General features: G+C 36.2%; 1 protein-coding gene across 1 annotated transcript in view; it reads right to left on the bottom strand.

The window, feature by feature from the left end:
* The window catches only part of LOC132558230 (dynein axonemal heavy chain 2-like), a 74,422-nt gene that overhangs the window by 29,296 nt on the left and 18,479 nt on the right, over positions 1–26,647 (bottom strand). Inside the window, exons 21-51 of the mRNA XM_060222772.1 lie at positions 26,363–26,519; positions 25,936–26,025; positions 25,189–25,437; positions 24,166–24,327; positions 23,654–23,776; positions 22,210–22,347; positions 21,797–21,879; positions 21,010–21,190; positions 20,272–20,410; positions 19,811–20,028; positions 19,298–19,390; positions 18,533–18,658; positions 17,921–18,031; positions 17,502–17,690; positions 16,540–16,836; positions 15,919–16,099; positions 14,977–15,104; positions 14,240–14,392; positions 11,115–11,240; positions 10,688–10,906; positions 10,308–10,425; positions 9,549–9,829; positions 8,960–9,118; positions 8,152–8,396; positions 3,795–3,993; positions 3,182–3,511; positions 2,487–2,675; positions 2,014–2,099; positions 1,557–1,687; positions 944–1,093; positions 627–794 (exon numbers count right to left, since the gene is read on the bottom strand). Of these exons, the coding sequence (XP_060078755.1) occupies positions 627–794; positions 944–1,093; positions 1,557–1,687; positions 2,014–2,099; positions 2,487–2,675; positions 3,182–3,511; positions 3,795–3,993; positions 8,152–8,396; positions 8,960–9,118; positions 9,549–9,829; positions 10,308–10,425; positions 10,688–10,906; positions 11,115–11,240; positions 14,240–14,392; positions 14,977–15,104; positions 15,919–16,099; positions 16,540–16,836; positions 17,502–17,690; positions 17,921–18,031; positions 18,533–18,658; positions 19,298–19,390; positions 19,811–20,028; positions 20,272–20,410; positions 21,010–21,190; positions 21,797–21,879; positions 22,210–22,347; positions 23,654–23,776; positions 24,166–24,327; positions 25,189–25,437; positions 25,936–26,025; positions 26,363–26,519 (5,219 nt within the window). The remainder of the gene's footprint in view (positions 1–626; positions 795–943; positions 1,094–1,556; positions 1,688–2,013; positions 2,100–2,486; positions 2,676–3,181; positions 3,512–3,794; positions 3,994–8,151; positions 8,397–8,959; positions 9,119–9,548; positions 9,830–10,307; positions 10,426–10,687; positions 10,907–11,114; positions 11,241–14,239; positions 14,393–14,976; positions 15,105–15,918; positions 16,100–16,539; positions 16,837–17,501; positions 17,691–17,920; positions 18,032–18,532; positions 18,659–19,297; positions 19,391–19,810; positions 20,029–20,271; positions 20,411–21,009; positions 21,191–21,796; positions 21,880–22,209; positions 22,348–23,653; positions 23,777–24,165; positions 24,328–25,188; positions 25,438–25,935; positions 26,026–26,362; positions 26,520–26,647) is intronic.

Here is a 26,647-nt window from a genome sequence, read left to right as displayed (position 1 = left end):
CTTCTGGACAAAGAATTTTTGCAACTCATTAATTGGTTACCAGTAATTGATATGAAATCTTTTGTAACTTTTCTAAAACAGGATTATTGACTTCAGCAACCTACATAAAAAAGAACAAGGATGACAGAAATTGTCTCCCTTGCTAATGGTGATATCACATGTTAAAAGTACCTTTTTTTGGCTAGAGAAAAATATTTCAAATGAGAAAGAAAGCTAACACATGCCACATATTGCCAATCACCGCTCATCACTGTTCACACTATATATCAGCCATATCCCAGTCAGAATACATCATCCATTCTGTCATACAATTTACACGCCATTCATTATGGTATGGTGTATCAAGTTCTTCATTACAATGTGTAGTATTAATTAATGCCAAAATTTGTTACTACAATAATTTTCAGAAATATGTTGTCTTTTATTATGGAGTTATACCTCAGATCTAACCTCGGCAATTTAACTGAATATCGAATTTTTTTTTAACAAAACACTCAAAATTTTTTCATCCCTTATTTTCTCTTTAATCAAACTGATATCACAACAAAACATCATCCATTGGCTCCTGTTTAATAAACAAAATTTTGGATACCCAAACTTCTGTCAGATCAAACTAAAAATCTTACCGTCCCTAAACTCCTGTTTGCGATATAGTTTAGTGACTTCTATCTGGAAAATGGTAAATTCACAAATGCTGGCTGCCAGTCTGGTCAAGCTCTGTCGCCCACTACCACCGACGCCCACCAGCAACATGTTCCCGCGAGGCTGTCGTATAACGCGCACCACCTTGGACACTAAAATACAAAAACAACATGGAATGGGATTGTTATTTAACCCAGTAGTGCTCAGAAATAAATATTAAGGGAAGCGTATATTGACACAAAACTTTGTAAATATCCTCCCTTCAGCTTTATCAGATGAAAGTCCAGGGCATGTGACTTACCATGCTCTATGGCATCCCTGAAGAGCACGAGGTCCATGTTGACTACACCAGGTGTGCTGTTATACTCCTCAAGTAAGTCCATCATGTGTTTCTTGAGGTTTACAATGTCTACTATATCCTCATACACACAGTCTGGATTCATATAGTCACCTGTCAACCAATTAAATTACATATAAAATCATCTGTTAACCAATTAAATCACATGCTTACCTGTCAATCAATCAAATCATAACATATTCACCCAATCACTGATCAGATCACATAAAGAGTCAGAGTATTAAGAAAATTTCCAGGTTTTTCTGTTAAAAAATCTCTATCATAATGGATAATGTAGAGAGTCTTCATTGATCAAGTATGGGCAGGGGAGATAATTTGCCCACATACTACATTACAGAGTTACTTCCCTTCCACTAATACAGGTAGATTTACTAGTAATATGTACAACATTATATGGGGTTTACAGACTTTCACACAAACCTGAATACAGACTGTCAATGCATTTTCTTACTGTCCTTTAATAAGCCCACCCCTGACTTTGAGTCAGAAATGAAATATATATATGATAACAGATCCAATCATCATTCAAGTCAATCTTATCTATTTATCACCATACCAAATATAGGAGGCTGTTTGTTAGGACAGATGTTGTGATAGGTCTGGTCAAACATTGTCCCCAGTTTCTCTGTAAGGATGGTGATAAAAGCCTCGTGGTCCTTTTCCTCAACAAGACGGTCAGAGAACACTCTATCAACACAAATAGCAAATTATCAGGTTTTTTATCTTTGATAGTTTGAAGGGTACCACCAGGTACTTAAAATGTTAAAAACTATCTTAAAGCTAGGAAGTTTTTTAATCTAACGTACAGTTACTGGTGTGTATATATAGCAATGCATTGTATGAATTCAGCTTGGATAATACCCTGGAAGTTGTTAAGTCTTTTTTAACAGAAGCAGACAAACACAATATCTGTATGTTTTACCTGAAGCAGACCAACACAATATCTGTATGTTTTACCTGAAGCAGACCAACACAATATCTGTATGTTTTACCTGAAGTAATTTGTTTTTTACCTGAAACACTCATGGATCCAGAGCCTTGTCATAGCATTCTTTGTATCATGGAAGTCCTTGTGTGCCCTCAATAGACCTTGGAATATCTGTAACGTTACCATTGTACAATTAAAACTTTAATCCTACAAAGATTCAGACAAATTTCTTATGAGGAACAGATTTAATGATACCTGTTACTGACAACACCATTGTCTCTGTTTCACTTTTCAGAGAAATACTGAGAATGAAACAAAGTGAACATGCAGGGGCTCACATATACACCCTCCTTCCTATAAATCTCTTATTTCAAAAGTGTGACCTTTGACCCAGAGGGGCTCATGATAGAATTCATACAAAAGTTTTGTGCAATGAATGTATGCATGCACAAAAAAACAGACAGCAAATTCAATTATTTTAAAACCAATGCCTAAATGTATATTAAACATCTTTTACGAAGAATATATGGTTTAGATATAAGCAGTAGTTTCCTGAACCTTGGAAATATCTCGGAGGTTGAACAGGTAGTGGATCTTGGTTGGAGTCGGGAGGAACTTGGAAACAACAGCTTGATACATCTCAATGGTTGCTTGGGTAAGTACATCACCGATTGGCTTCACATCTTCCTCAAAGTCCTGTAATTTCTGGTTGATCATTGATCCAAATATTCTCTTGATCTGCGACTCCTACGAAAACATGAAAGGACAAAATTCAACTTCGTAAAATAAAAGCCACACTGTGTCAATTGTGAGCGGGATTTCTAAAATCTAAAATCATTAATTTTCAAGGTTTTTTTATTTAAATTTCTTTGAATTTGCAATTACTCTTAATCCCCTAAGTTATATCTTTAGAAAATAAAGACAGATATAGGTTATAGTACCTGTGGATTTTGTAATCATGATTTAACCATAAAATCATCTGCCAACGAAAAAGCATACTTTTGTAAAACCGTGATATTTGAGCCATGTGAAAATAGATGAAGGCTCTTAATGAGATGGTAAATAATGAGATCAATATCTGTTTGAGGTTTTTTTTTCTTTTCTTTTTTTTAATTTTGGCATCATGAAGGGCTTTAGAGTTTATATATCAAGAACAAAATTAAAATTTACAGTAAGTAAAACAAGGAAAGGGGATTTATAGAAATAAGTTTGTTTTTTGTTTTCAAAGATGATAATGTAATGTCTATAAATACCTGTGGGAAAGTCATGTTGATCAGGTTAAATCGACTTTGAAGACGTCGTGAGATGACCATCCTACCACCACCAGGTGGCCCCATGGCTGCCAGCAGGAACATGTCCTTGATTGATTTGATAGTCTGCTTGAGACGGTCATACCAGAAGCCGTAATCAAGCCACAGTTTCATCAGCTCTAGTGGAGGCTGGGAACCAAACGTATCCTTGGCTGGCATGTTGAAGTCGTCCATGAAGGTGAGGAGCTTCTTCCCCCCGATTGGTACATATACCCCTTTGGTACGTTTCTCCACCCTGCTCTCTATGATGTCCTGAACTTGGTTGGAACTTGTCTGTTTGAAAGCCAAATCAATATTTGTACTGAATTCAAGAAAAATGATTTCAAAGTTTTTTGTTTTGACTTTAAGAACATATTTTCCACTAAAGTCGAAAATCAGATTATGGACTTCTGTATCAAATTATCTTCAGGTCATCTGTTTCTTTTTCATAGTTTCAATTTTCCTTCCAAAATAATGAAAATAGAAGTAAAGATGACAATGATTGAGGTATGCTTGTACAGAACTTTAATCATGTTCACAATACAGCTTTTGATCACAAAAAACACCTGATACATACCTGGGCTGACATATTGACAGTCAGAAGACTGTAGGTCTTGGAATCTACTTTTCCCAGGGTGTTCTCTACCACCGAGGTCTTGCCAGTTCCCACGGGACCCACCAGCATGACAGGATTGAAGGACCGGATCAGTGTGGACACAAGGTATTGGTAGCGAACTGTGTCCACAGTCGGGACGATCAGCTTATAGAATGGAGTCCTGTTACACAAAAACACATTTTGTATAGTTCTCTAATGTTTCTATATAAGATAATTACTTTATCCCCTTAAAGAATCCCCACCCAATAATCTACTCCCATGAATCTTTTTGGTATCCTTGGATACTTTATTACTGTCTACTCTCACATTTTGCAACAACACACTCATCCCAAAACATTTTCTCTCCAAACCATCCCCAACAACAGCCACTTCCCACAACAACACTATTTCCTCCTTCATAAATCTCTTCCCTTGCCAATAACATCCTCTTCGCAAACATCATAAAAAAACACTCCACCAGACAGCATTTCCAAGAATCTTACACCACCACTACAGCACCTCCATATTCCCTCCCTCCCAACATCACTCAACATCCCTTCAACAACATCCAAATCGACGCTCCAACCAATCCTCCTCAGAACACAACCCATACATTGGGGAATATGAGACCTTCCTTTCTCTCTCTCTGCCCTACAGAACATGGTACCTTCCTTGAGTCATTTCTCTCTCTGCCCTACAGAACATAGTATCTTCCTTGAGATATTCACTCTCTCTGCCCTACAGAACATGGTATCTTCCTTGAGATATTCTCTCTCTCTGCCCTACAGAACATGGTATCTTCCTTGAGTCATTTTCCTTGAGATATTCTCTCTCTCTGCCCTACAGAACATGGTATCTTCCTTGAGATATTCTCTCTCTCTGCCCTACAGAACATGGTATCTTCCTTGAGATATTCTCTCTCTCTGCCCTACAGAACATGGTATCTTCCTTGAGATATTCACTCTCTCTGCCCTACAGAACATGGTACCTTCCTTGAGATATTCACTCTCTCTGCCCTACAGAACATTGTACCTTCCTTGAGTCATTTCTCTCTCTGCCCTACAGAACATGGTATCTTCCTTGAGATATTCTCTCTCTCTGCCCTACAGAACATGGTATCTTCCTTGAGATATTCTCTCTCTCTGCCCTACAGAACATTGTACCTTCCTTGAGTCATTTCTCTCTCTGCCCTACAGAACATGGTATCTTCCTTGAGATATTCTCTCTCTCTGCCCTACAGAACATGGTATCTTCCTTGAGATATTCACTCTCTCTGCCCTACAGAACATGGTATCTTCCTTGAGATATTCTGTGTGTCTTCCCTACAGAACATGGTATCTTCCTTGAGATATTCTCTCTCTCTGCCCTACAGAACATGGTATCTTCCTTGAGATATTCTCTCTCTCTGCCCTACAGAACATGGTATCTTCCTTGAGATATTCTCTCTCTCTGCCCTACAGAACATGGTACCTTCCTTGAGATATTCTCTCTCTCTGCCCTACAGAACATGGTATCTTCCTTGAGATATTCTCTCTCTCTGCCCTACAGAACATGGTATCTTCCTTGAGATATTCTCTCTCTCTGCCCTACAGAACATGGTATCTTCCTTGAGATATTCTCTCTCTCTGCCCTACAGAACATGGTATCTTCCTTGAGATATTCTCTCTCTCTGCCCTACAGAACATGGTATCTTCCTTGAGATATTCTCTCTCTCTGCCCTACAGAACATGGTATCTTCCTTCTCTCTCTGCCCTACAGAACATTCTCTCTCTCTGCTGCCCTACAGAACATGGTATCTTCCTTGAGATATTCTCTCTCTCTGCCCTACAGAACATGGTATCTTCCTTGAGATATTCTCTCTCTCTGCCCTACAGAACATGGTATCTTCCTTGAGATATTCTCTCTCTCTGCCCTACAGAACATGGTATCTTCCTTGAGATATTCTCTCTGTCTGCCCTACAGAACATGGTATCTTCCTTGAGATATTCTCTCTCTCTGCCCTACAGAACATGGTATCTTCCTTGAGATATTCTCTCTCTCTGCCCTACAGAACATGGTATCTTCCTTGAGATATTCTCTCTCTCTGCCCTACAGAACATGGTATCTTCCTTGAGATATTCTCTCTCTCTGCCCTACAGAACATGGTATCTCTTCCTTGAGATATTCTCTCTCTCTGCCCTACAGAACATGGTATCTTCCTTGAGATATTCTCTCTCTCTGCCCTACAGAACATGGTATCTTCCTTGAGATATTCTCTCTCTCTGCCCTACAGAACATGGTATCTTCCTTGAGATATTCTCTCTCTCTGCCCTACAGAACATGGTATCTTCCTTGAGATATTCTCTCTCTCTGATATTCTCTCTCTCTGCCCTACAGAACATGGTATCTTCCTTCTCTCTCTGCCCTACAGAACATGGTATTCCTTGAGATATTCTCTCTCTCTGCCCTACAGAACATCTCTCTGTATCTTCCTTGAGATATTCTCTCTCTCTCTCTCTCTGCCCTACAGAACATGGTATCCTTGAGATATTCTCTCTCTCTGCCCTACAGAACATGGTATCTTCCTCTCTCTCTGATTTCTCTCTCTCTCTCTGCCCTACAGAACATGGTATCTTCCTTGAGATATTCTCTCTCTCTCTGCCTTCCTTGACAGAGATATTCTCTCTCTCTGCCCTACAGAACATTATCTTCCTTGAGATATTCTCTCTCTCTGCCCTACAGAACATTATCTCTCTCTCTGCCCTACAGAACATGGTATCTTCTCTCTCTCTGAGATATTCTCTCTCTCTGCTGCCCTACAGAACATGGTACCTTCCTTGAGATATTCTCTCTCTCTGCCCTACAGAACATGGTATCTTCCTTGAGATATTCTCTCTCTCTCTCTCTGCCCTACAGAACATGGTATCTTCCTTGCCCTACAGAACATGGTATCTTCCTTGAGATATTCTCTCTCTCTGCCCTACAGAACATGGTATCTTCCTTGAGATATTCTCTCTCTGCCCTACAGAACATGGTATCTTCTTGAGATATTCTCTCTGCTACAGAACATGGTATCCTTCCTCTCTCTGAGATATTCTCTCTCTCTGCCCTACAGAACATGGTATCTTCCTTGAGATATTCTCTCTCTCTGCCCTACAGAACATGGTATCTTCCTTGAGATATTCTCTCTCTCTGCCCTACAGAACATGGTATCTTCCTTGAGATATTCTCTCTCTCTGCCCTACAGAACATGGTATCTTCCTTGAGATATCTTCCTTGAGATATTCTCTCTCTCTGCCCTACAGAACATGGTATCTTCCTTGAGATATTCTCTCTCTCTGCCCTACAGAACATTGTACCTTCCTTGAGTCATTTCTCTCTCTTGAGATAGATATTCTCTCTGTCTGCCCTACAGAACATTGTATCTTCCTTGAGATATTCTCTCTCTCTGCCCTACAGAACATGGTACCTTCCTTGAGATATTCTCTCTCTCTGCCCTACAGAACATGGTATCCTCTCTCTCTGCCCTACAGAACATGGTATCCTCCTTGAGATATTCTCTCTCTCTGCCCTACAGAACATGGTATCTTCTTGAGATATTCTCTCTCTCTGCCCTACAGAACATGGTATCTTCCTTCTCTCTGAGAACATGGTATATTCTCTCTCTCTCTGCCCTACAGAACATGGTATCTTCCTTGAGATCTTCTCTCTGAGATATTCTCTCTCTCTCTCTGCCCTACAGAACATGGTATCTTCCTTGAGATATTCTCCCTCTCTGCCCTACAGAACATGGTATGTTCCTTGAGATATTCTCTCTCTCTGCCCTACAGCATGGTATCTTCTACAGAACATGGTATCTTCCTTGAGATCATTCTCTCTCTGCCCTACAGAACATGGTATCTTCCTTGAGATATTCTCTCTCTCTGCCCTACAGAACATGGTATCTTCCTTGAGATATTCTCTCTGTCTGCCCTACAGAACATGGTATCTTCCTTGAGATATTCACTCTCTCTGCCCTACAGAACATGGTATCTTCCTTGAGATATTCTCTCTCTCTGCCCTACAGAACATGGTATCTTCCTTGAGTCATTCTCTCTGTCCTACAGAACATGGTACCTTCCTTGAGATATTCTCTCTCTCTGCCCTACAGAACATGGTATCTTCCTTGAGATATTCACTCTCTCTGCCCTACAGAACATGGTATCTTCCTTGAGATATTCTCTCTCTCTGCCCTACAGAACATGGTATCTTCCTTGAGATATTCTCCCTCTCTGCCCTACAGAACATGGTATCTTCCTTGAGTCATTCTCTCTCTCTGCCCTACAGATCATGGTTTTTTCCTTGAGACATATCAACTTACCCTGGGGCATATTTAAAGCCACCTCTGAGCCTCTCCTCCCAGTGAACCCAGGTTTTTCCCTTCGGGTCAACACAATATTCATAGATGGTGTCTTTGTTGGGGAAGGTCCCCTCCATTTCTCGGATGTAATTGTCTATCTTCTTTCGTCCTTCTTCATCTACAGACGCACAGATTGACCAGATCATACAGAACTGGAACCAGAGCTCCACCATCCTCACAAAGTTTTCAGCATCATTGTGGTCAACCTGATATTAAACAACAGTAACAAGTTTTATAAAAATAGTTTGAAAAAGTATATAGAAATATTGGTTGATTTCTTTCACTTATTTTTTTTTCATGTGTCTGTCAACCTCTAGACATTGTTTCACCCATGCACATCAGAGTTCTACTCTGAATAGCTATTGTATGATGCTTTTTTAAAGAGATTAACTATTGAGAAAAATAAAGTACAACTTTTTATGAGAAACACTTACACTTAGATGACAAGTATAAGATAATTGACACATGAGAATTTCTAGTACCCAGGTACTCATCACATCTATGTTTATGAATTGATCTGAGAATATAAACAGATCAGAAAAGCCTATATGCTCCTGGATGGCGTGGCATAAGATTGGGTTGAGAGGGTCACTTGGGCATATCACTTCCGACACATTATCAACTACAGAAAGACAAATATACACATCTATTCCAACATACTCTCCACCTCTTCCCCAAAACTTAAGAGGCAATGCCTGTGATTACATAATGATAAAAAAGTTTTATAAAAGATTTTAAATAGCTAAAAACTGGAGATTTCAAAACTTACGCCATTTTCCGGTGTTCCCAAAGAGTCGAAGAGTTTACAAAGGGAGGTCACTCCATTAAGCTGAGCAATTGGTATTAAATCATGACAGTTCTGGCGTTTGAACTCCAGGATCTTCACCAAGTACTTGTCAAACAGGCGACGCAACTCTTCAACCAATTGCTGTAAAATCAAAATAAAACATGATTACAAATAGTAGACAAGAGAAATTTGACACACTTACAAAATCCCAATTCACACTAAGGATCTGTGAAACAGGGCCAAAATGTGAACAGGAATCATATGAAAATCCTGGAAAAAGATAATAAGACCAGGTGTTCTGAAAGGGTAAGTGTCTTCTGCTTTATCAATAACACATATAAGTCCAGATCAATCCAAAGAAGTAACATGCTCGAATGAGAACCAAGTTGATAACAATTAAGTCATCAAGCATACTAATGAGTATCAAATTTTATACTGCATAATGACATAAAATATTTCTCTTTATGATGGAGATCACCAACAAAATCAATAAAATTTTACGAATACAAGATAAACTTATATATAGATGTGCTCAATTATTTTTTTCAGAACAACAATTGTTTTCTCAAACCTTCTTCTCCTTCTTCTTCTCCAGCCAGGACTCTACAAATGGCTCCCAGCCATTGTCATTGTAGTCTGCATACACCATTCCACAGCGTGATACTGTTGCAGGGGAAGCAACTGCCAAGTCTTCCACTTCAAATAGAAGTGACACTTGTTCCGGCATAGAAATACGCTCCCCGTTAATCAGGGTCAAGATCTTGTTGTCGTCCATTACAGAGTTCATACTCTCAATCCAAAGTGTATCAACTGGGCCATCAAAAACAAGCCATTTCTCATCTGGGCGCTCATCTGAAATAATATGTAGTCATTTATGTATCATAGTCTTGTAGGGTTTAGTACTGAAGTAATTTCTTGTCAGCATTTAGTGTTACCGATCTCTGTAATCTTAATGTTTTATATAAATTCATTCAAGGAGCTTGAATAAAGTCAGTTTTAAGCAGGAACTGAGACTGTTGATCAAGGCGCTTTCATGACATGAAACAAAACATAATTAGATTTTTGTGGAAGAGCCCATTGTTTCTCTCTCCATTTGCTATGTGATGCTAGCATGTTTGTCCAAAAGAAATTAGAAAATGAGAGTGTGACAATACAATCTTGTATCTATAGAATCCTACCCGGAAGAATGGCCACTATTTTCCGTTTCGTATAATTTTATAATTTTCTGCAAAAGTCTTGATCTCTCCTAGTATTTTGTTAAATAATAATATAATTAATATATATGTTGAATAAGCTACCTGTAAGTGTAGTGATATGTGTCAGTACTTACCAGCACAGGTTTGTCTCATAACACTGGATAGTACGCCATCAGTCCACTCATTGGTGTTGAGGTCAAACTCACCATAGAGTTCCCCCAGGGAGAGCGATTTTGGGTTGATTGGGTACTCCTACAACAAGAATGTTGAAATATAAAGCAAGCAGCATTTTAAAACAGTTGATGGTCTAATACTCTAATAATTTGCAGGAAGATTGTTTTAAAAAGGTTACCACATAAAATGTAGATGTAATTATTCGATGTAAATTTGATAAAATTCAGATAAAAAATATAGAAATTTCCAGTGCTGTTTTATTTTCAGTAAAACAATTAAACATTTTATGCACAATTTTTTCTAACCTGAGGCTGGAATTTTCATTTAATATAAGCTCTACCTTGACAATCTGAAAACCGCTGTCTTTTTCTTTGTTGAGACGAGACAAAGTCCCTTGTAACATGCGCCATGCAACTGTCTTCCCTGACTGCGTTGATCCAACGATCATGACGGAATGACGCGAAGTCTTTGTCTCATATAGCTGGAGGATTTTGGTGATGGTGTGATTGTTACACTGAAGTTGATTCTCTTTCAGTTCTGCTGTGATAGCATTCTTCATCTGCAGACAAAAGGCATCACTGATCAACATTGTGTGATTAAATAGAATTTTATATTTACACACTTCGTGGGTGGAATTTTCTATCAATATGGTTGAAAATATATGTAAAATTATCTTTTTTTTCTGTATCAAATTTCATTTTTGTCCCTAATTCTTTTTTAAATTTGCTAGAGACTAATCTCCAAGCCTTCAGTTGCCCTGTACTTACCTTGCTGTAGTCAATAGCTGGTGTTTCTATTCCTGGAAACAGGTCGGACATGATTCCGTTAAACAATGGCAGATCTACTGCAGTCATCTTTGCAACATTCATGTCCTTCATAGACAGCAGCAGCAACTGTAAAAATGGGTTGGTACTGTGTAAAGCGTTTATATCCTGTAATAAGCCCAGTGGGCTAACATTTGACTCATAGACAAGCGGAGACTTATATTACACAACAATACAATTGTTGGTAATTCTACTGTGTACAGAAATATGGGTGGGCTTATTACCAGAAATGGATTTATTTTTGGTTAGAAACAAAACAAATCATCACCTCGGATCTTCATATCTTTTAATTACTATATCATCAGTAGTTGTTTTCTGAATTCAAAATTTAAAATCTTTTCTAACATTCAAAAAACTAGAGATACATTCCTGACCATCAGAAAACTCTCAGAATAAATGGTCTTGTCTTTTATTTTAAAAAGCAAACATTTAAAAATTCGGCAACAATAACTAGCTTATCTACATCAAAGTACTGACTGTACTCAGAGACTGGCATATCAGTATGGCATAACAGAGTAAACTTTACAAAAAACATTGACCTTGAACTTGTAAAAGGTATACCTAATTCAAGTACTTGTATTCTAACATAAACTGTTGTCAAGAAACATTGCTACCAGATTGTTGACATTATGAAGTTGACCTTGACCTTGAACTCCCCATCAGCAAGCATGATCACAATACTAATGGCTTTCATAGTACATATAAAATCCACATCTATGTTCTGTAATCCGAATCAGGACATTGAGTTGTCTTTAGCTGACATCAATGTTCCATACTCTGTACTGACAATTTCAGACACTATACCTAGATCCTTGAGCTATATTTAGCTAGCACATACATAACTTTAATGAAGAAGCAAGATGAGAATTATATTGAATCAACACTCAAATGTGTTTCATGGACAACAACTTTGTTATGTGCAGCTTTTCTGTCAATGTTACATTGACAAGATGAGATCATTTTTTATGTACTGCAATTCCTTATTTAGCAGGGTTTTTTCAGCTAAAGTAAGCATGGAACAGTTATGACAAAGATATTCAGCATGCATCTGACCACTAACCAGTCCTTTCTAGCCTTCCATGCCAGTAACAATGAAAAGTATATCAATTTACTTACAAGCATCACTGAATCAAACAAGGGCAACAATGAAACTAATGAATGCTCCCTGAAAACAACTTTCCAGGACACAAAATTTTAACATAATTCTGTAATTAAGGGGTTGCAGGCTCTGAATCTGGTATACTGCACATTCTCTTAGTATGACCAATGTATACACCAAGTTTCATAGTCCTACTTTAAGTGTAAGCAAAGTTATACTCTGGAGAAGATATTTAAAGGGAAATAATTTTGTTACTGATGGGTTGAGCATCTTAGTGTCTTAGTATGCTCAATGTATCCAATAAGTTTCATGATCCTTGGTTAACAGTAGGCAAAGTATTATGTTCTGGACATAATTTTTTTATAAAGGGCAATAACTCTGTAATTAAAAGGTTACAGATCCAGATTTTGGTAATGAATTTATCTGTCCATGGTGATAACTTGAAATTGCTGTCATTTTCTGCAATATTAAAATTCAATTTATAACGTTTTTCCCCAGATTTTAAGACAAGAAGGTATTCTATCAGAAATATGTTGAATATTCTAGCAAATTCACACTACCTAGCTTTTTTTTTTATGAAATTTAAATATGACGTAAATATTATTACTAAACATGTAATATAGATAAAATAATAGTGCTATCATTTGCTTTGTATAGATACAACACACAAAAATACTCAAGTTCTTTTTTTTTTCCTGAAAGTTTCAACCTACCAATATTTTTCATTTTTAAATTAAAAAAAAAATTTTATATTTGTTAGTCAACGAAACCAAGATAAGGTTGTTTATTTGATAAATTTGGTAGCCCTGAATCAAAAAAAAAGCTACATGGGTGTACTCATAATGTGTTTGTGACAATAAATAAAGGTGTTGATCTGTTAACAGCCATTCATACTATTAAGTGTTACTATAGATTTTTCTAGACAAGGGAATTCATTTAACTTCCTTAACAAAGAATTCAGCTCACTTAAAACAATTTTTATGTGTGCTATGTAAGAAAGAGTTGGACCAGGTGTGCAAATTTTGTCCTAACAGCCAAAATTTTAACCAACATTAAAAAATTAATTTTAGATTATCTCCCTTTAACTGCTAGCAGTTTCCCATAAAAAATGACAGTTGATTGACTGAGTTGACAAAGAACAAATCTTTGAGAATTATTTGATTAAGATATAAAATTCAGCTAGTTTATGTCACGTATATAGTTTTTAATGTTTCACTGGAAGATCAAATGAGTTTTACCTTATACATCAAATCATTAATATACAAGTTCATAATCAATACTTAATCGAATAGGATTATCGCAAATTCGACTTGGCTATAATTTGACCCAATTTTTCGTGACCTTCATATTTTTGTGTGTATCATTGTTACCTCTTCATCTGTAACAAGTTCATTTTCAAACTTCTTAACTGCTCCCTGGATTTTATCAAAACCAAAAATTCAATATAAAGGGCATATTGACATATCACTGCTGCAACACATCACTTTAAACTAGCTTTCTAAAAAACCATCACTGAAAAATATATTCCATTCCCTGAAACAAACACTGCTAAAGAGTAGTCACTAAGATAAGATTGTTTATGTATTTGGTGTTAGAACTGGTGAGAACATTTTTTTTTACAGGTAAATTCAGCAATTTCTAACTGAACGTCTCAAACATAGCAACAGAACAAGATTCAGCATTCAAAACACGAGCAACAGGAGTAAGATATTTAAAAATGAGAGAGAGAAAAAAACAATTATTTCTTAATTTTAACAAAAAAAATTTCTATTCAAGTGCTTCTGGCAAAATCATGAGAGAATTTTATGTAGATTTAGTAATTTGTAATCAAATGAGACCCAAAAATTTTAAATGAAAAATAAACAAACAAAAAAAAAAATAAATAAAAACTAAAAGCACAGAACAATAAAATAATGAACGTGTTTCATTTCTTTTTGTCTCTTTTTAGTTTACAAACCAGAAGACCTACCTCTTCATCAGGCATGTTGGGGTTGCTTCGTTTCTTACGGCCAGCGTATCTGAGGACAGATACTAAAGCACGCAGACCAAAGTCATAGTGGTCTTGTTTGGACAGCTGCTGCTCAGCCAGAGAGTACAGAGTGTATACCTTCTTTGCTAGAGCCTGCAGGAAAAAATATACATGATCAGGGCACTCAACATAAAACAAAATATACATGATCAGGGCACTCAACATAAAACAAAATATACATGATCAGGGCACTCAACATAAGACAAAAATACATGATCAGGGCACTCAACTTAAGACAAAATATACATGATCAGGGCACTCAACTTAAAACAAAATATACATGATCAAGGCACTCAACATAAGACAAAATATACATGATCAGGGCACTCAACATAAGACAAAATATACATGATCAGGGCACTCAACATAAGACAAAATATACATGATCAGGGCACTCAACATAAAACAAAATATACATGATCAGGGCACTCAATATTTGACAAATATATATAGCCATAAGGACACCCAAAACATGGACAGGACGCTCACAGCATGAAATGATAAACACAACATGGACCCTGAAAACATGACAAAATAAGCATGAACAGGGCACTCAAAATATACATAACTCTCCACACATGCATAAATATACAGCAAAAATTACAAATGGGGGTGGTTTGTACATATAAATAGATATGGCCTTGGGGCTTGGCTCTATACAAATACCCAATACCAACCTTGGTGTTTCCGAAGCCTTCACCAAACAGTGTGATTTCTGCGATGAGGTTGGAGTCCGGTACCACCATAGCGATCGGTCGGAACATGGACTTCAGGTTATCGGGCAGTTCAGTACGACCAGCGTAACCTGGGAATAGAGGACAAGACAAGTGGGTGATAAAGCTAGTATTTTGGCAACATGGAGTTTTCTTTTGTATGTAAACATGGCATGAGCTAGTTGTTACAAAACACAAGGGACATATTCAAGTTCTGACGAGATCTGTTTACTGTAGCACAATGGTTTTTTTTTTTTATTTGTTTTTAAAACTTTGTCAACATAGAGTTGATTGTATTTCTAGAAATTGTTGTAGAATTTGAGTTCAGTTTAAGTAGAATTTTATCAACTTTCAATCCCATTCTAAACTGCCTTACATATGCCTTATAGAAACTCTCTATGATGTTAGATTTACTATAGGGTAAGTGTGAACCAGAATCTGATCAGGTGTAGAACATGATGTTATGATACTATGAGGTAAGTGTGAACCAGAATCTGATCAGGTGTAGAACATGATGTTAGGATACTATAGGGTAAGTGTGAACCAGAATCTGATCAGGTGTAGAACATGATGTTATGATACTATAGGGTAAGTGTGAATCAGAATCTGATCAGGTGTAGAACATGATGTTATGATACTATAGGGTAAGTTTGAACCAGAATCTGATCAGGTGTAGAACATTATGTTATGATACTATAGGGTAAGTGTGAACCAGAATCTGATCAGGTGTAGAACATGATGTTATGATACTATGAGGAAACATCAACTAATTTAGTTGCAATAGTTTCAAGGTATGAATTTGGTTTTGCACAGGAAGTAACGGGACAGGATATGATGGATGAACATAAGCAACACAATAGCATGGGTGTAATATATATTGACTTCTGCTACACAAAAACAACTCACCTGGGTTCATAGTGATGAAAATACCACACGACCACACCAGGTCGATTTCACGACCTTCAAAGACAAACCGAGAAGACCCGGCAGCCAAGGCACTGAGGATGGACAAGATTTGTTGGGCAACCACAGACAACACCTCAATGTTGATACGATTAAATTCATCAAAACAACCCCAGGCACCCGTCTGTAAAAAAACACAGGTTCAGTGATGTTAACAATAAATATTGATTTAAAACAAATCACAGAACAGAAATGTATGATATTGACCAGGTATATATGTATCACACTTGGTACAGATTAGAAAAGTTTTCCAGCTATTTACTAGGTACATACTAAGTATGCCACATGTTCAGATTTATAATTTGATGTTTTATAATTTGCTTTCTGCAATAATTTTTTAAACATGATATAAGTGAATCAAGCATTCGATTTCCACATAATTCAAACTTCAAAAATAAATTTTAATAGTTTCAACTTGAAAATTCTGAAATATATATTTCTTCTGAAAAATTTAAGTTGCATGTTTTCATGTGGTATTCTACAAGCTTGAATACGACATAAGGAAATATAAATTTTCCACCAAACAGCAAAGAGTTGTTAAAACTGTAGATCTACATTACTTACCTGTGCCAGACCTGAGAACATGCGACCCATGGACTTGTAGTCAAGGCCTTCAGAGCAGTTTACTACGATGACGTACATTCCAAGGCATTTGCCCAAGTCCTTGACTGTCTCAGTTTTACCAGTTCCAGCAGGTCCTTTGGGACTACCTCCTCTGTGGAGGTGAAGAGCTGTGGTCAGTGTGATGTAACACCTGTCGGTCAGTGGTGTGATGACCAATCGGCCGGAGTTACCCAGGTACTCATATCCGTATGGGAACTGGGTGTTGGTCTGTTTGACAACACAGTCATCAATGGGAGACTGAAACAGAACACATCCACAGGTGAAACAAAGGCATCTCTGCATTGCAAACAGTCTTCAGTTTTATATATTTTCACCATCATTAAGATGACCATGTTGGTAAAATGGAACACCAATTTTCACTGCCATACAGATATATAAAAATCAAATTTCTTGGAAATACATTCTTTAATACATTCTTTCAATGAAAAGATTTCTTTTTTGAGATATAAACAATTTATCACTGAAAATATATTGTAAGTCACCATGGCAACCAAATGGAAATACTTTTAATTTTTTCCAAATATGGTATCATTGTATTTGTCATCCCCTTAAACTTTTTTTAAACCAATTTTCATTTTAATCAGATAATATCTAATAATCTGGACCAATCAGAAGCCTCCAAAGTGTTTCCATGGCAATGGTTTTGGAACACCTATTATGTCAAATTATAGACTATAATGAGCTTCAGCATTTGATCAAGTTTAAACAAAAAGTGGCATAACTATATGTTATAGCATGCAAAGTTTGAGAAATATTGCTTCGGTACTTTAATAGATCTTGACACAAAATTCCAGACAGACTGACAGTCGGATGGTTGGACTGTCGGACGGTCAGACTGTCGGATGGTCAGACAAGGTGATTCAAATAAGCATTACATTGTAGACAATTCCTGCTCAACCAACCTTTTCCCAGTACAGACGAAGTTGGCTGAGCCACTCAAATGCATTCTCATCTGATGTGTTAGTCTTAATCAGCTTCTCAATGATGTCACGAGCATGCACTTCAATGGTAACCAAGGCAACCACTTTCAACCGCTGCATTTTGGAAAGATTTCCACGAATAGCCTCTGAGAACTTGTTCAACATGGCAACCTAAGGAGAAGATTACAAATAGTTGATGATAATAGGAAACATATAAATATGTGTTGTAAGACTGCAAAATATCTAGAACATGAACACCTCAGTTCCATACAAATAAATTTCAATATTTGACAATTTCCATAAAAAGTTATGTTGACCTTGACCTTCAAATTCTGAAAAACATCATTTCCTGTTAAATTTGCTGGACAGAAGCCATTCCATTGACAAGCATCATTACTAACCTGTTTACGTTTCATTGTTTTGAGAGCTTTCTTGTCCCCGCGGTCTCTTGTCAGTTTGAGTGCTCTCTCTACATCAGTTGTCCACTGCATCTGACTTGCTGTTATACACAACTGGAAATACAAAACAATTTATTGGATTTTAATGATACATATACATTACATCTATAAATCAATGTTTGCATGTATATAAAATTACCTGAAAAAAAAAGAGCAATTCTCAAAAAAAAACCCAAAAAAACTCCAGATTATCACTTCACGTCTTGCTTGTGTTTCAAATATTTCACAGTTGAATTTGATGTGTAAACAACAAAAACAAACAATCAAAGAGAAATTTACATTGTTGACAAACAAGATATAACAGTTATAACAGTTGTAGTGTAACATTTCAAGTCAAAGTTAGGGCTGACCTGCAGATTTTACTACAGGTCTCGAAAACTTCGTCAAAGATTAACTAGATAAGATATGAACTAGATGGATTTACTCTTATTTAATTAATGGACAACCACACGTCAACTTATCAAATGTTGTAGAAAGCAAACTTGTAGTTGTATTTTTAATGTCATATTTTGATCACCACAAAATTGTTATTACAGCAACTTGTAACTTTTTTACCTGGCCTGGATGCTCCTTAATCCATTTGTCTCTCTTCGTCATGTGTTTTTTCAGAGACACACGACACTTTTTCAGTTCATCCTTCAATGTCCATCTCATGGTCTTCTCTACGTCACACAACCACGCCTGTTAAATACAATTATGTCACACAGTGAACTTTTCCTATCTTTTTTATTTTTCCATTTGCTTCACCATTGCAAACAAATACATTTTAGGCAAACCTGCCAACAAATACTCATACATCTTATTTGTTTCAAGCTTTTAGTAAAACCATAAAAAAATTGTTTTAATCCGTTGAAAAATGCCAACTTTACATATCAACTTACAACTTCATTTTTGTACAATGAAAACACAGTATGATATGATCATTCCTACCATACATTTTATAACAAGGAATTCAGAAAGACATGTCTTGAATCTTTCACAGAATTTCAAGTTCTTGAAAATCAATAATTTAAAAAATTCAGATGTTCATATCCATATATTCAGGTTTTACTTCAAAATCATTAATTTTTGTGAAAGTTTTCTGTTTCGTGGAGTTCTTGAATGTACTATATCCATTAATTCATATGTCCTAGAATTGATTAATTTTACATTAATTTTCAATATCAGTAGATTTATTGAGTTCTACTGATCCAAGAAATACAGTGTTCACAAAATAATTGATTTTTGGCGCTTAAAAAAATTTGAGCCCCACAAAAATTTTTTTCCCTAGTAAAGTGAGAAGGGAAAGACCTATTTCAAAACATGGTAGAATAAACTTACCTCTACAAGCCCCTCCAGGTAGACATGCTTCTCATATTCGACAAACTCTCCCTCTGTCGACCACATTCCAGATGCTTCCCACTTCAAACTTGGCTGAATTTGATTGAAAAACACTTTAGTGTAGGCAATGATCCCTAACAGTATGATCTTGAGATTATACTAATTATATTTTCAGCGTGAGGTTTTCCATTATCTTTTTACAATTTTTCAACGCTGTCACCTACAAATGTTCCTACTTACTTTTGTAGAGAATCATATCTTCAATAAATTTAAAAACCAATTTCTGGATAATTTAAATTTTTTTTCTTTTCATCTGTAAACTTCCTATCATTTCTAATCTCAAAATATAACTCTATGGTGTCAGAAGGTCTTCATAAGTTGTGAATTATTTCAGAACAACCATGAATCATAACTACTGGTGATATTACCCATGGCTTATGTTTACTTAATACATATCTCTATGCTAAATTGTCTTAAACAGAGCTAATTTCTACGAATAGTAAGGTATCCTACCTTTATCATCTCGAGTGACTTGATGTTATCAAAGCACTTTTTGAGATGGGGCTGAACAGCTTTCGGATTCTTAGATTGTCCGAGGATCTCCAATAAGTCGTCATTGGACAGGAAGTAGAATCGAGGGAAGATCTGCCGTTTTGTCTCCAGGTACATATCCAGTGATTTCTGAATCTCCTCCAACTTAAGGTTCATATCATTCAAACTCTCCAACAGACCTACAAATGAATTGTTGTAATTTCTAAATTGTTGATACAATAGCAATAAGGAAAAAATAAAGGAAGACTTACAGAAAAAGACAACTCATTATTGAAAGGCCCCCAAAAAAAAATTGCTTGGAGAATTTTTTGCTGCATGATAGTATTAAACTTATGATTTGTCAGTAACGATCTGATATACAGAACATTTTACATTTAATTACATATTATTTACACGACAATTAAGTGATTTGCAGTAAGTACCTTCGTGGTGAGTTCCCCTAAGGGCATTCCTGTCTTTGTTCAGACGTGACATTATCACTTTCCATTTACCATTGACATCATCAAACTCTGCTGATTCTCTAGGCAGCTGTTTTCTGATATCTTCTCCCAGGAAAATATTCTGAAAACAATACATTGGCGTTGAATTACGTATCAAGTACCTTTTACAGAGTAAAAAGAATCTTACATACGTGCAGTGTCTTGGTATTTATTTTTGAATTGTTCAAATTTTTATGACTTTAACAAAAACTTCTGGCAACATTCCAGTATTTTTTACCAAATCGATAAAACAGAAAACATTTCTGTGATCACTTTTATTTTCTTATTTTTGTGATTTTATTCATGTATTCATTTTTTGGAAACAACTAAAGTTTTTCCAAAAGCCTAATGCAGAAGTATATGATTTGCTGAAGACTGTTTTTATTTTGTTATAGTTCATTTTATTTTCAACTAATTTTTTTTCCTGTAAGTCTGTAAGACAATAAGATCTGTCTGTCATGATTGTCTGTCATGGTCACCCTCTCATCTACTTCGTTATTCTCTTCTATACCATATTTATCCAGCAATAAGCCAATCGTTGATCTATTTATCTAACAAATTTACCAACAAATTCTTTATTGTTCTTCAACAAGCCTGCCCCACCCCCTGCCCACATCTTTAAGTAAGAATATCTTTGTTGATCTCCTGGGCTTAATGAAGGAAAAGTTCAGTAAAACTCACTTCTAAGTACATCCATTGTCGCTGTACTTGTAGTAACATTTCCACCACCTCCAGGATGTGTGAGAGAACCCTCTCCCAGCGATCAACCTCCTGCTCGAAAGCCTTCACAAATCGCGATGCCTTCATGGTCGACAGCTGAACTTGGTTATCCTCAAGAGCCAAGAACACATCGTCTGTTGACCTAGACGTGTATGTAAAACACAAATATTTCACAGTAAACATAATTAATCCCTCAGTAATCGGTTTTTAGCGCTCTAATTTCCCTACTTTCTGATTCTATATATTTTATACAAGAGTTATCCAAATCCATCATTGTATAAACTTTTAAACAATGATAAAAGTGCTGTAATTAGATTACACCAGATTAAGTACATTTTATCATTTTTTTCAATGAGTTATGTGGGGAGACAAATCCATTCAAAACATTGTTAAGTTATCAAGTTCAAGATAAATCAATTGAAACTAACAGGGACCAATGTAGCGTGGTATTGTGAAGCATGGTCAAATGAATCGGGGTTAAAATACCATAACAGTGCAGTGAACCATGGCTCACTCAAATAAGGGCTTCACTTTATCATACTACACCAGATCAACCATTTCAATGGAAAGTTATTCAACTACAGTTAATTAAGTTATGCAATTAACTAAGTGTTAATTAACTACTATTTGTTACAATGATTAAGCTTAAGCCCCATCAATACATGTAGGTATTACAATAAATCTGTTACCTCGTAATTATTACAGGTAGCTAGAAAACTCCACCCAGTTTTTCGAAAGTCAGACTTACTTGAGTTTGAAGTGGCCTCTGTCCTTGTAAGGTCCAATATCGAGATCTGTGATATTCCAGGTATTCTCTATACCAGCCAGACCCTGGAATTAAAAGTACAATCAGCATGACATTTCCAACCAACAACAACACATAAAAGTTTTCACTGCAGTAGGAGATACAGTAAAGGTTAGGATCTTTTGATGGCACAAATTTCTGCTAAAAGGACATGTAAACTTCAGATTACTTTATGTTTCATTTTCTGGGGTATTTTTTTTTCTGTAATTATATTCCATTCTGTAAAGTTGCCAAAATAAGGACCCTCCAAAAATATAGTCTATCTTAACAATGCCTCAAGTAATATGTAAATAGATATTAAAAGTCTGCACTGAATAATGATATATTTAAGCCGGTTCAAGAAAATTCCATCTCACCTGCTCAATGGCTAATTCCTTAGTAGCTGCCCCAGAGATGTCACTGATCTGTTCGGCAAACTGGTCAAACCCGTACTCTATGATTTTTTCCAAAGTGAACTCCTCACTATTGTGATCAAACTCCTTTGCCATGTCTTTCTGTAAACGACATTAGATATTCTATAAACTCCAGAGTCTTGAGTGACAATAACATCTGCAGGGTCTGCATTTGTCTTTTTTATAAATGGATACCGTTTCAAAATAACATGAATCCTTCTGTGTAATTCAAAACGAGAAATTTTAACAGTCATTTAATAATAGCAAATTTTCCATACAACCATCAAAGCGCTAAATATGTATGAAAATTTCCATGATGCTTGAATCAGATTATCAAACAGTTTATTAACACCAATAATTTGTACAACAATCAAGTAACACAATGTGGCTCGGAGAGTCTGCTTTTATAACACATCAAATATTCCAGTAGTCCCAACTGACTTAATAAGGAGCTCTTCGTTTCTTGTGATGGTGCCACGGGCTCTCATGAGCCACGCAGCGTGAACAGGCTTCAGCGCTGAGAGTCTTAAGTCAACGTTAGTTTTGTCAGTGCCACCCTTTTTCTACCACACTATGAAACTGTTGTTTCAAGATCACATACCGAAAATCAGTGAACCATACCCGTAACTCTGTTGGCCTGTTCTGACAGCTGAGATTACGCTATAAATAGAACTGGAATTTCCCACTTGTATGACTTCTAAATTTATACCGCTAAATATTGACTGCACTAAATTAAATTCTTTTACAGTATTTTGAATGGCGGCCCTTTTTCATTTCTTGGCTACAAAAGACTATGTGGAAGGCTTTTGTTACAAAATCCGATTTATGTATAGAAGTCCCCTCAAGTCTCGGACTTAATATTGAACTGTAGACTATTCTGCTACGAAGAACAACTAAACCTGTTTCCTGTAAAACCAACAAATATTTGTGATCAATTTATTTTCGAGATGTTCGCAGGACAGAAAGGCCACAAAAATAACCCACTGCAAATATATTAACTTTATAATATCATGATAAAAAAAAAACTGTAAGATTTGCAAAAACAAATGTACTGTCAAAGAAAAGTTTAACAGAGTAAAATCATACGAATGAATAAGTGTGAAAATTAATTGGTTTTTGTGTTTTGTGTGTTTGTTGACTGGATTTATCACATCGTTCCCAGCCAGGATCTTTGTGAGAGGGGATCATTTAGAAACACGTGGCTACCTCAATGAACAACACCATTAATGCATCTTGCACAAAAACACAAAGAAAACAGCATAAGCCGGTCTATTTCTCAGCTTCCAGATAAACTGCCAGGAGTATGGAGAATCAAACCACACATCTCAGATCTTTGTTTGAGGTTGTGTACACCACTGATGAGCTATAAACCAGCTCTGTCTTGTTTAAACATAGCATTATGTGATACCTGGATTTGTGTCCAATGTCGGGGCCTCATGGCTTTGTTTTTGAGATCATTGATAAGAGGCATGGTTCTTTTGAACTGGTCGACTTTGTTCCTGCTGGTATCCACCACTTCCCAATTCTTGTCCTGAAGCACAACATTTTGCACAAATGTTAAAACAACAACAATATATATCTAACTTTTGTCATCGCATCGAGATTATTTTCAACCAATCAGAATATTGCAAAGAAATTTCCGTCATTGACCCTGGCACACTGAAACACAAACCTGTTCAAGATATTTTGACACTTTATCAAAATATGAAGTTTGATCAAAATAAGTTGAGAAAAGAATGCTAAATCCCCTCCGTGATTGCCACAAGGGCTATTTCTACAAATTGAAAAAAATTTCTGATATATATATCTAAAATTTTTTAACTGTCAAAACAAATAACCAAAAAAAAAAAAAAACAGAAAGCAATTGAAGGAATAAACAAATTCATAACTGATGGGAGAAAACAGTGGTAAAGCTGATACCTTGAGTTCTTTGCTGAAGCGGTTTAGTTTCTTGTAAATGGCCTGAGAATTATTCTCCATGTCAGTGGTCTGTAGCTCGGTGAACTTGTTCCCCTTCCAGTCAGACCACAGACCTTCCCATTCCTTATTCAGATTCCAGATAGTCTCAATCAACTCCAGGTCCTAGATTTCATAAAATAGAATTGGAAATAAGTTTTCATCGGATAAAATTATCTTTTATTTAGCATATTATATGCCAATATACATCAATTCTGTATCCATGCCAAATACTTCAGTATCATTTGCTCCTTTGTGATACATTTTCTTTATAAATTGGAAAAAGAGGATATTATTTATTAAACAGTGAAATTTTGATACAATTGATTTAAGTCTTCTAGATAAGAATGAAACAGTCCTGCATGATGTATAATAAATTTTTTTCTGTACCATGTCAGGTATTTAAACAGCGATCATTCAGACTTGAGACATCAAAAGTTCCAAGACTTATCAAGGACCTCGTGACATTAAAGTAAAGGACTTTTAATGTAAATATAAACTTATTAATTTTACAACAGTTTTGAAACAACTTATTTCAACTTATATTTATCACTCTATATGGTTTAGATGCAAGCATACAAGGGATCTTACTGTGGGAAGAAATGGGGGTGCACCGACAACCCATGCAGTCGGACAGGTGACCCATACCTTTTCACCTCCATAGTTTGAGTCTAACCCTAGACAGCTAAGTGACAGCTAAGTTTCCACTACTTCATCCAACCACCCAATCATTTTTCATACTCGTGTGAACCAATTGAAAAAAATTTTGGTTTATAGTCCAGCTATACTCACACTTGTATTAAAAGTAATGTATATTGATATCTGGGGTTATTACTGAATATGTAAAATACTGCAGCACAGCAACCCTAAGCTTCATCAAAGATGTAAAAACAATTTACAAAGAATCCTTATCAAGGAGAAGAAAAGTCTACAAAAGTAAAAAATTTTCAATACTTTATACACTAAAACCACAGTATATTATCCTACCTTGTCCAGATTGGCGACTTCCTTTGATGGCGGCTGGTCTATCTTGAAGATATTGAGACCTTTCCTGATCTCTTGCTCTTGTCTCTTCAGAGCGTCTAATTGTTCCTTGATGGCCGCTACGCTGTTCAATGCATCACCTGTTACTATATTGGCAGCAAATGGACCCTTCGTGGCAAATTCGTCCATTAAATTGTGAACCTGCTTCTTGAATTCCTCTGACTGAGCAAGTAATCCACTCTTGAATTTCTCCTACAATTCACAAGGCATGATATGATAGATACTGGATGTTTGTATACAATTTACTGGGAGAAAGTACATGAAGAAGCCATGAAGAAGCCATGAAAAAATAAGATATGTATGAACCGTGAGAACTGCCTGTAAAAAACATGGGTGCACATGAACACATCACTTCTTTCTTAAAGAATCATGAAATTTTTAAACCATGAACTTATTTCATTTGTTAATGGTATTGTCATAGCAAGTTTATCGTTTTTTTTCTTTATGTTCTACTTCTGTTATTGATGCATAATCATAAAAACATAACTTCAAGTGATCGGATCACAATACAAGCCTCATGATAAACCAGGTCATTACGTAAGACTAAAACAAGACTTCTTGAAGTTTATTGACGTAAGAGAGATAACTTTTAACACAAATCGCAGGTAAAATATTGAAGACAGCATATGGCCTTAAACTCGAAAACAGATAGACAGTGGTCAGAACTGACGAATATGTGTTCACACTGACCTTGTGTTTCTTCAGCATGGTTTCTGCATCAATGAGGATTTGTTGGAAGGTCACCCACTCATTGCTCAGCTCATTCAACATGGCCGTCACCTGGTGGAAAGAACAACAACATCCATTTAGTCAGATATTGACTTGTAAACATCCATCATCTCTCGTCCTTATTTCAAATTAGATGAGAAAATTTTGCTCATATATTAGCGGGATAATTGTCCAGTAGATATCATATTGGGCATATAATTCTTCACTAGACGAGAAATCTAATCCCCCCCAAAGTATATAACATTCAAGTTCTTCAAGACAAGAAATCAATCATTGTAAATCCAAATTTACCTAAACCATAACAACCTGGAAAAAGAGACAAAACTTGACAGACATGTTCTTTCTGAAAGTGAGTGTATACATTTATTCAAACAACTGTCAGTGTTACCTCCTCAGGGATGGGCACTTCGTACTTCTCCAGAATGCTGAATTGGTCATGAAGGGGTGGGAACTTGGCCTCTGTATCAGCCAGTCCCAAGTGTAGCTCCTCCCACAGATTTAGACTGTTTCCGAGCTCATCCAAAGTCTGAGGAGGCTTGCTTACACTGGAAATGGATATCACAGTTGTCACTCAAACATGATCCAAAAAAAATGACAAGTTTGGAGGCAGTAAAATGGATACTGAACATACAATGTACAGTATCTTAAAAATGTGAAGAAAAAAAAATAATGT

This window comes from Ylistrum balloti, unplaced genomic scaffold (assembly GCF_031769215.1).
Source record: "Ylistrum balloti isolate Yb309-2 unplaced genomic scaffold, AGI_CSIRO_Ybal_v1 Utg370772, whole genome shotgun sequence".
NCBI lineage: Eukaryota > Metazoa > Mollusca > Bivalvia > Pectinida > Pectinidae > Ylistrum > Ylistrum balloti.
This window is presented reverse-complemented; position numbering and strand designations above follow the sequence as displayed.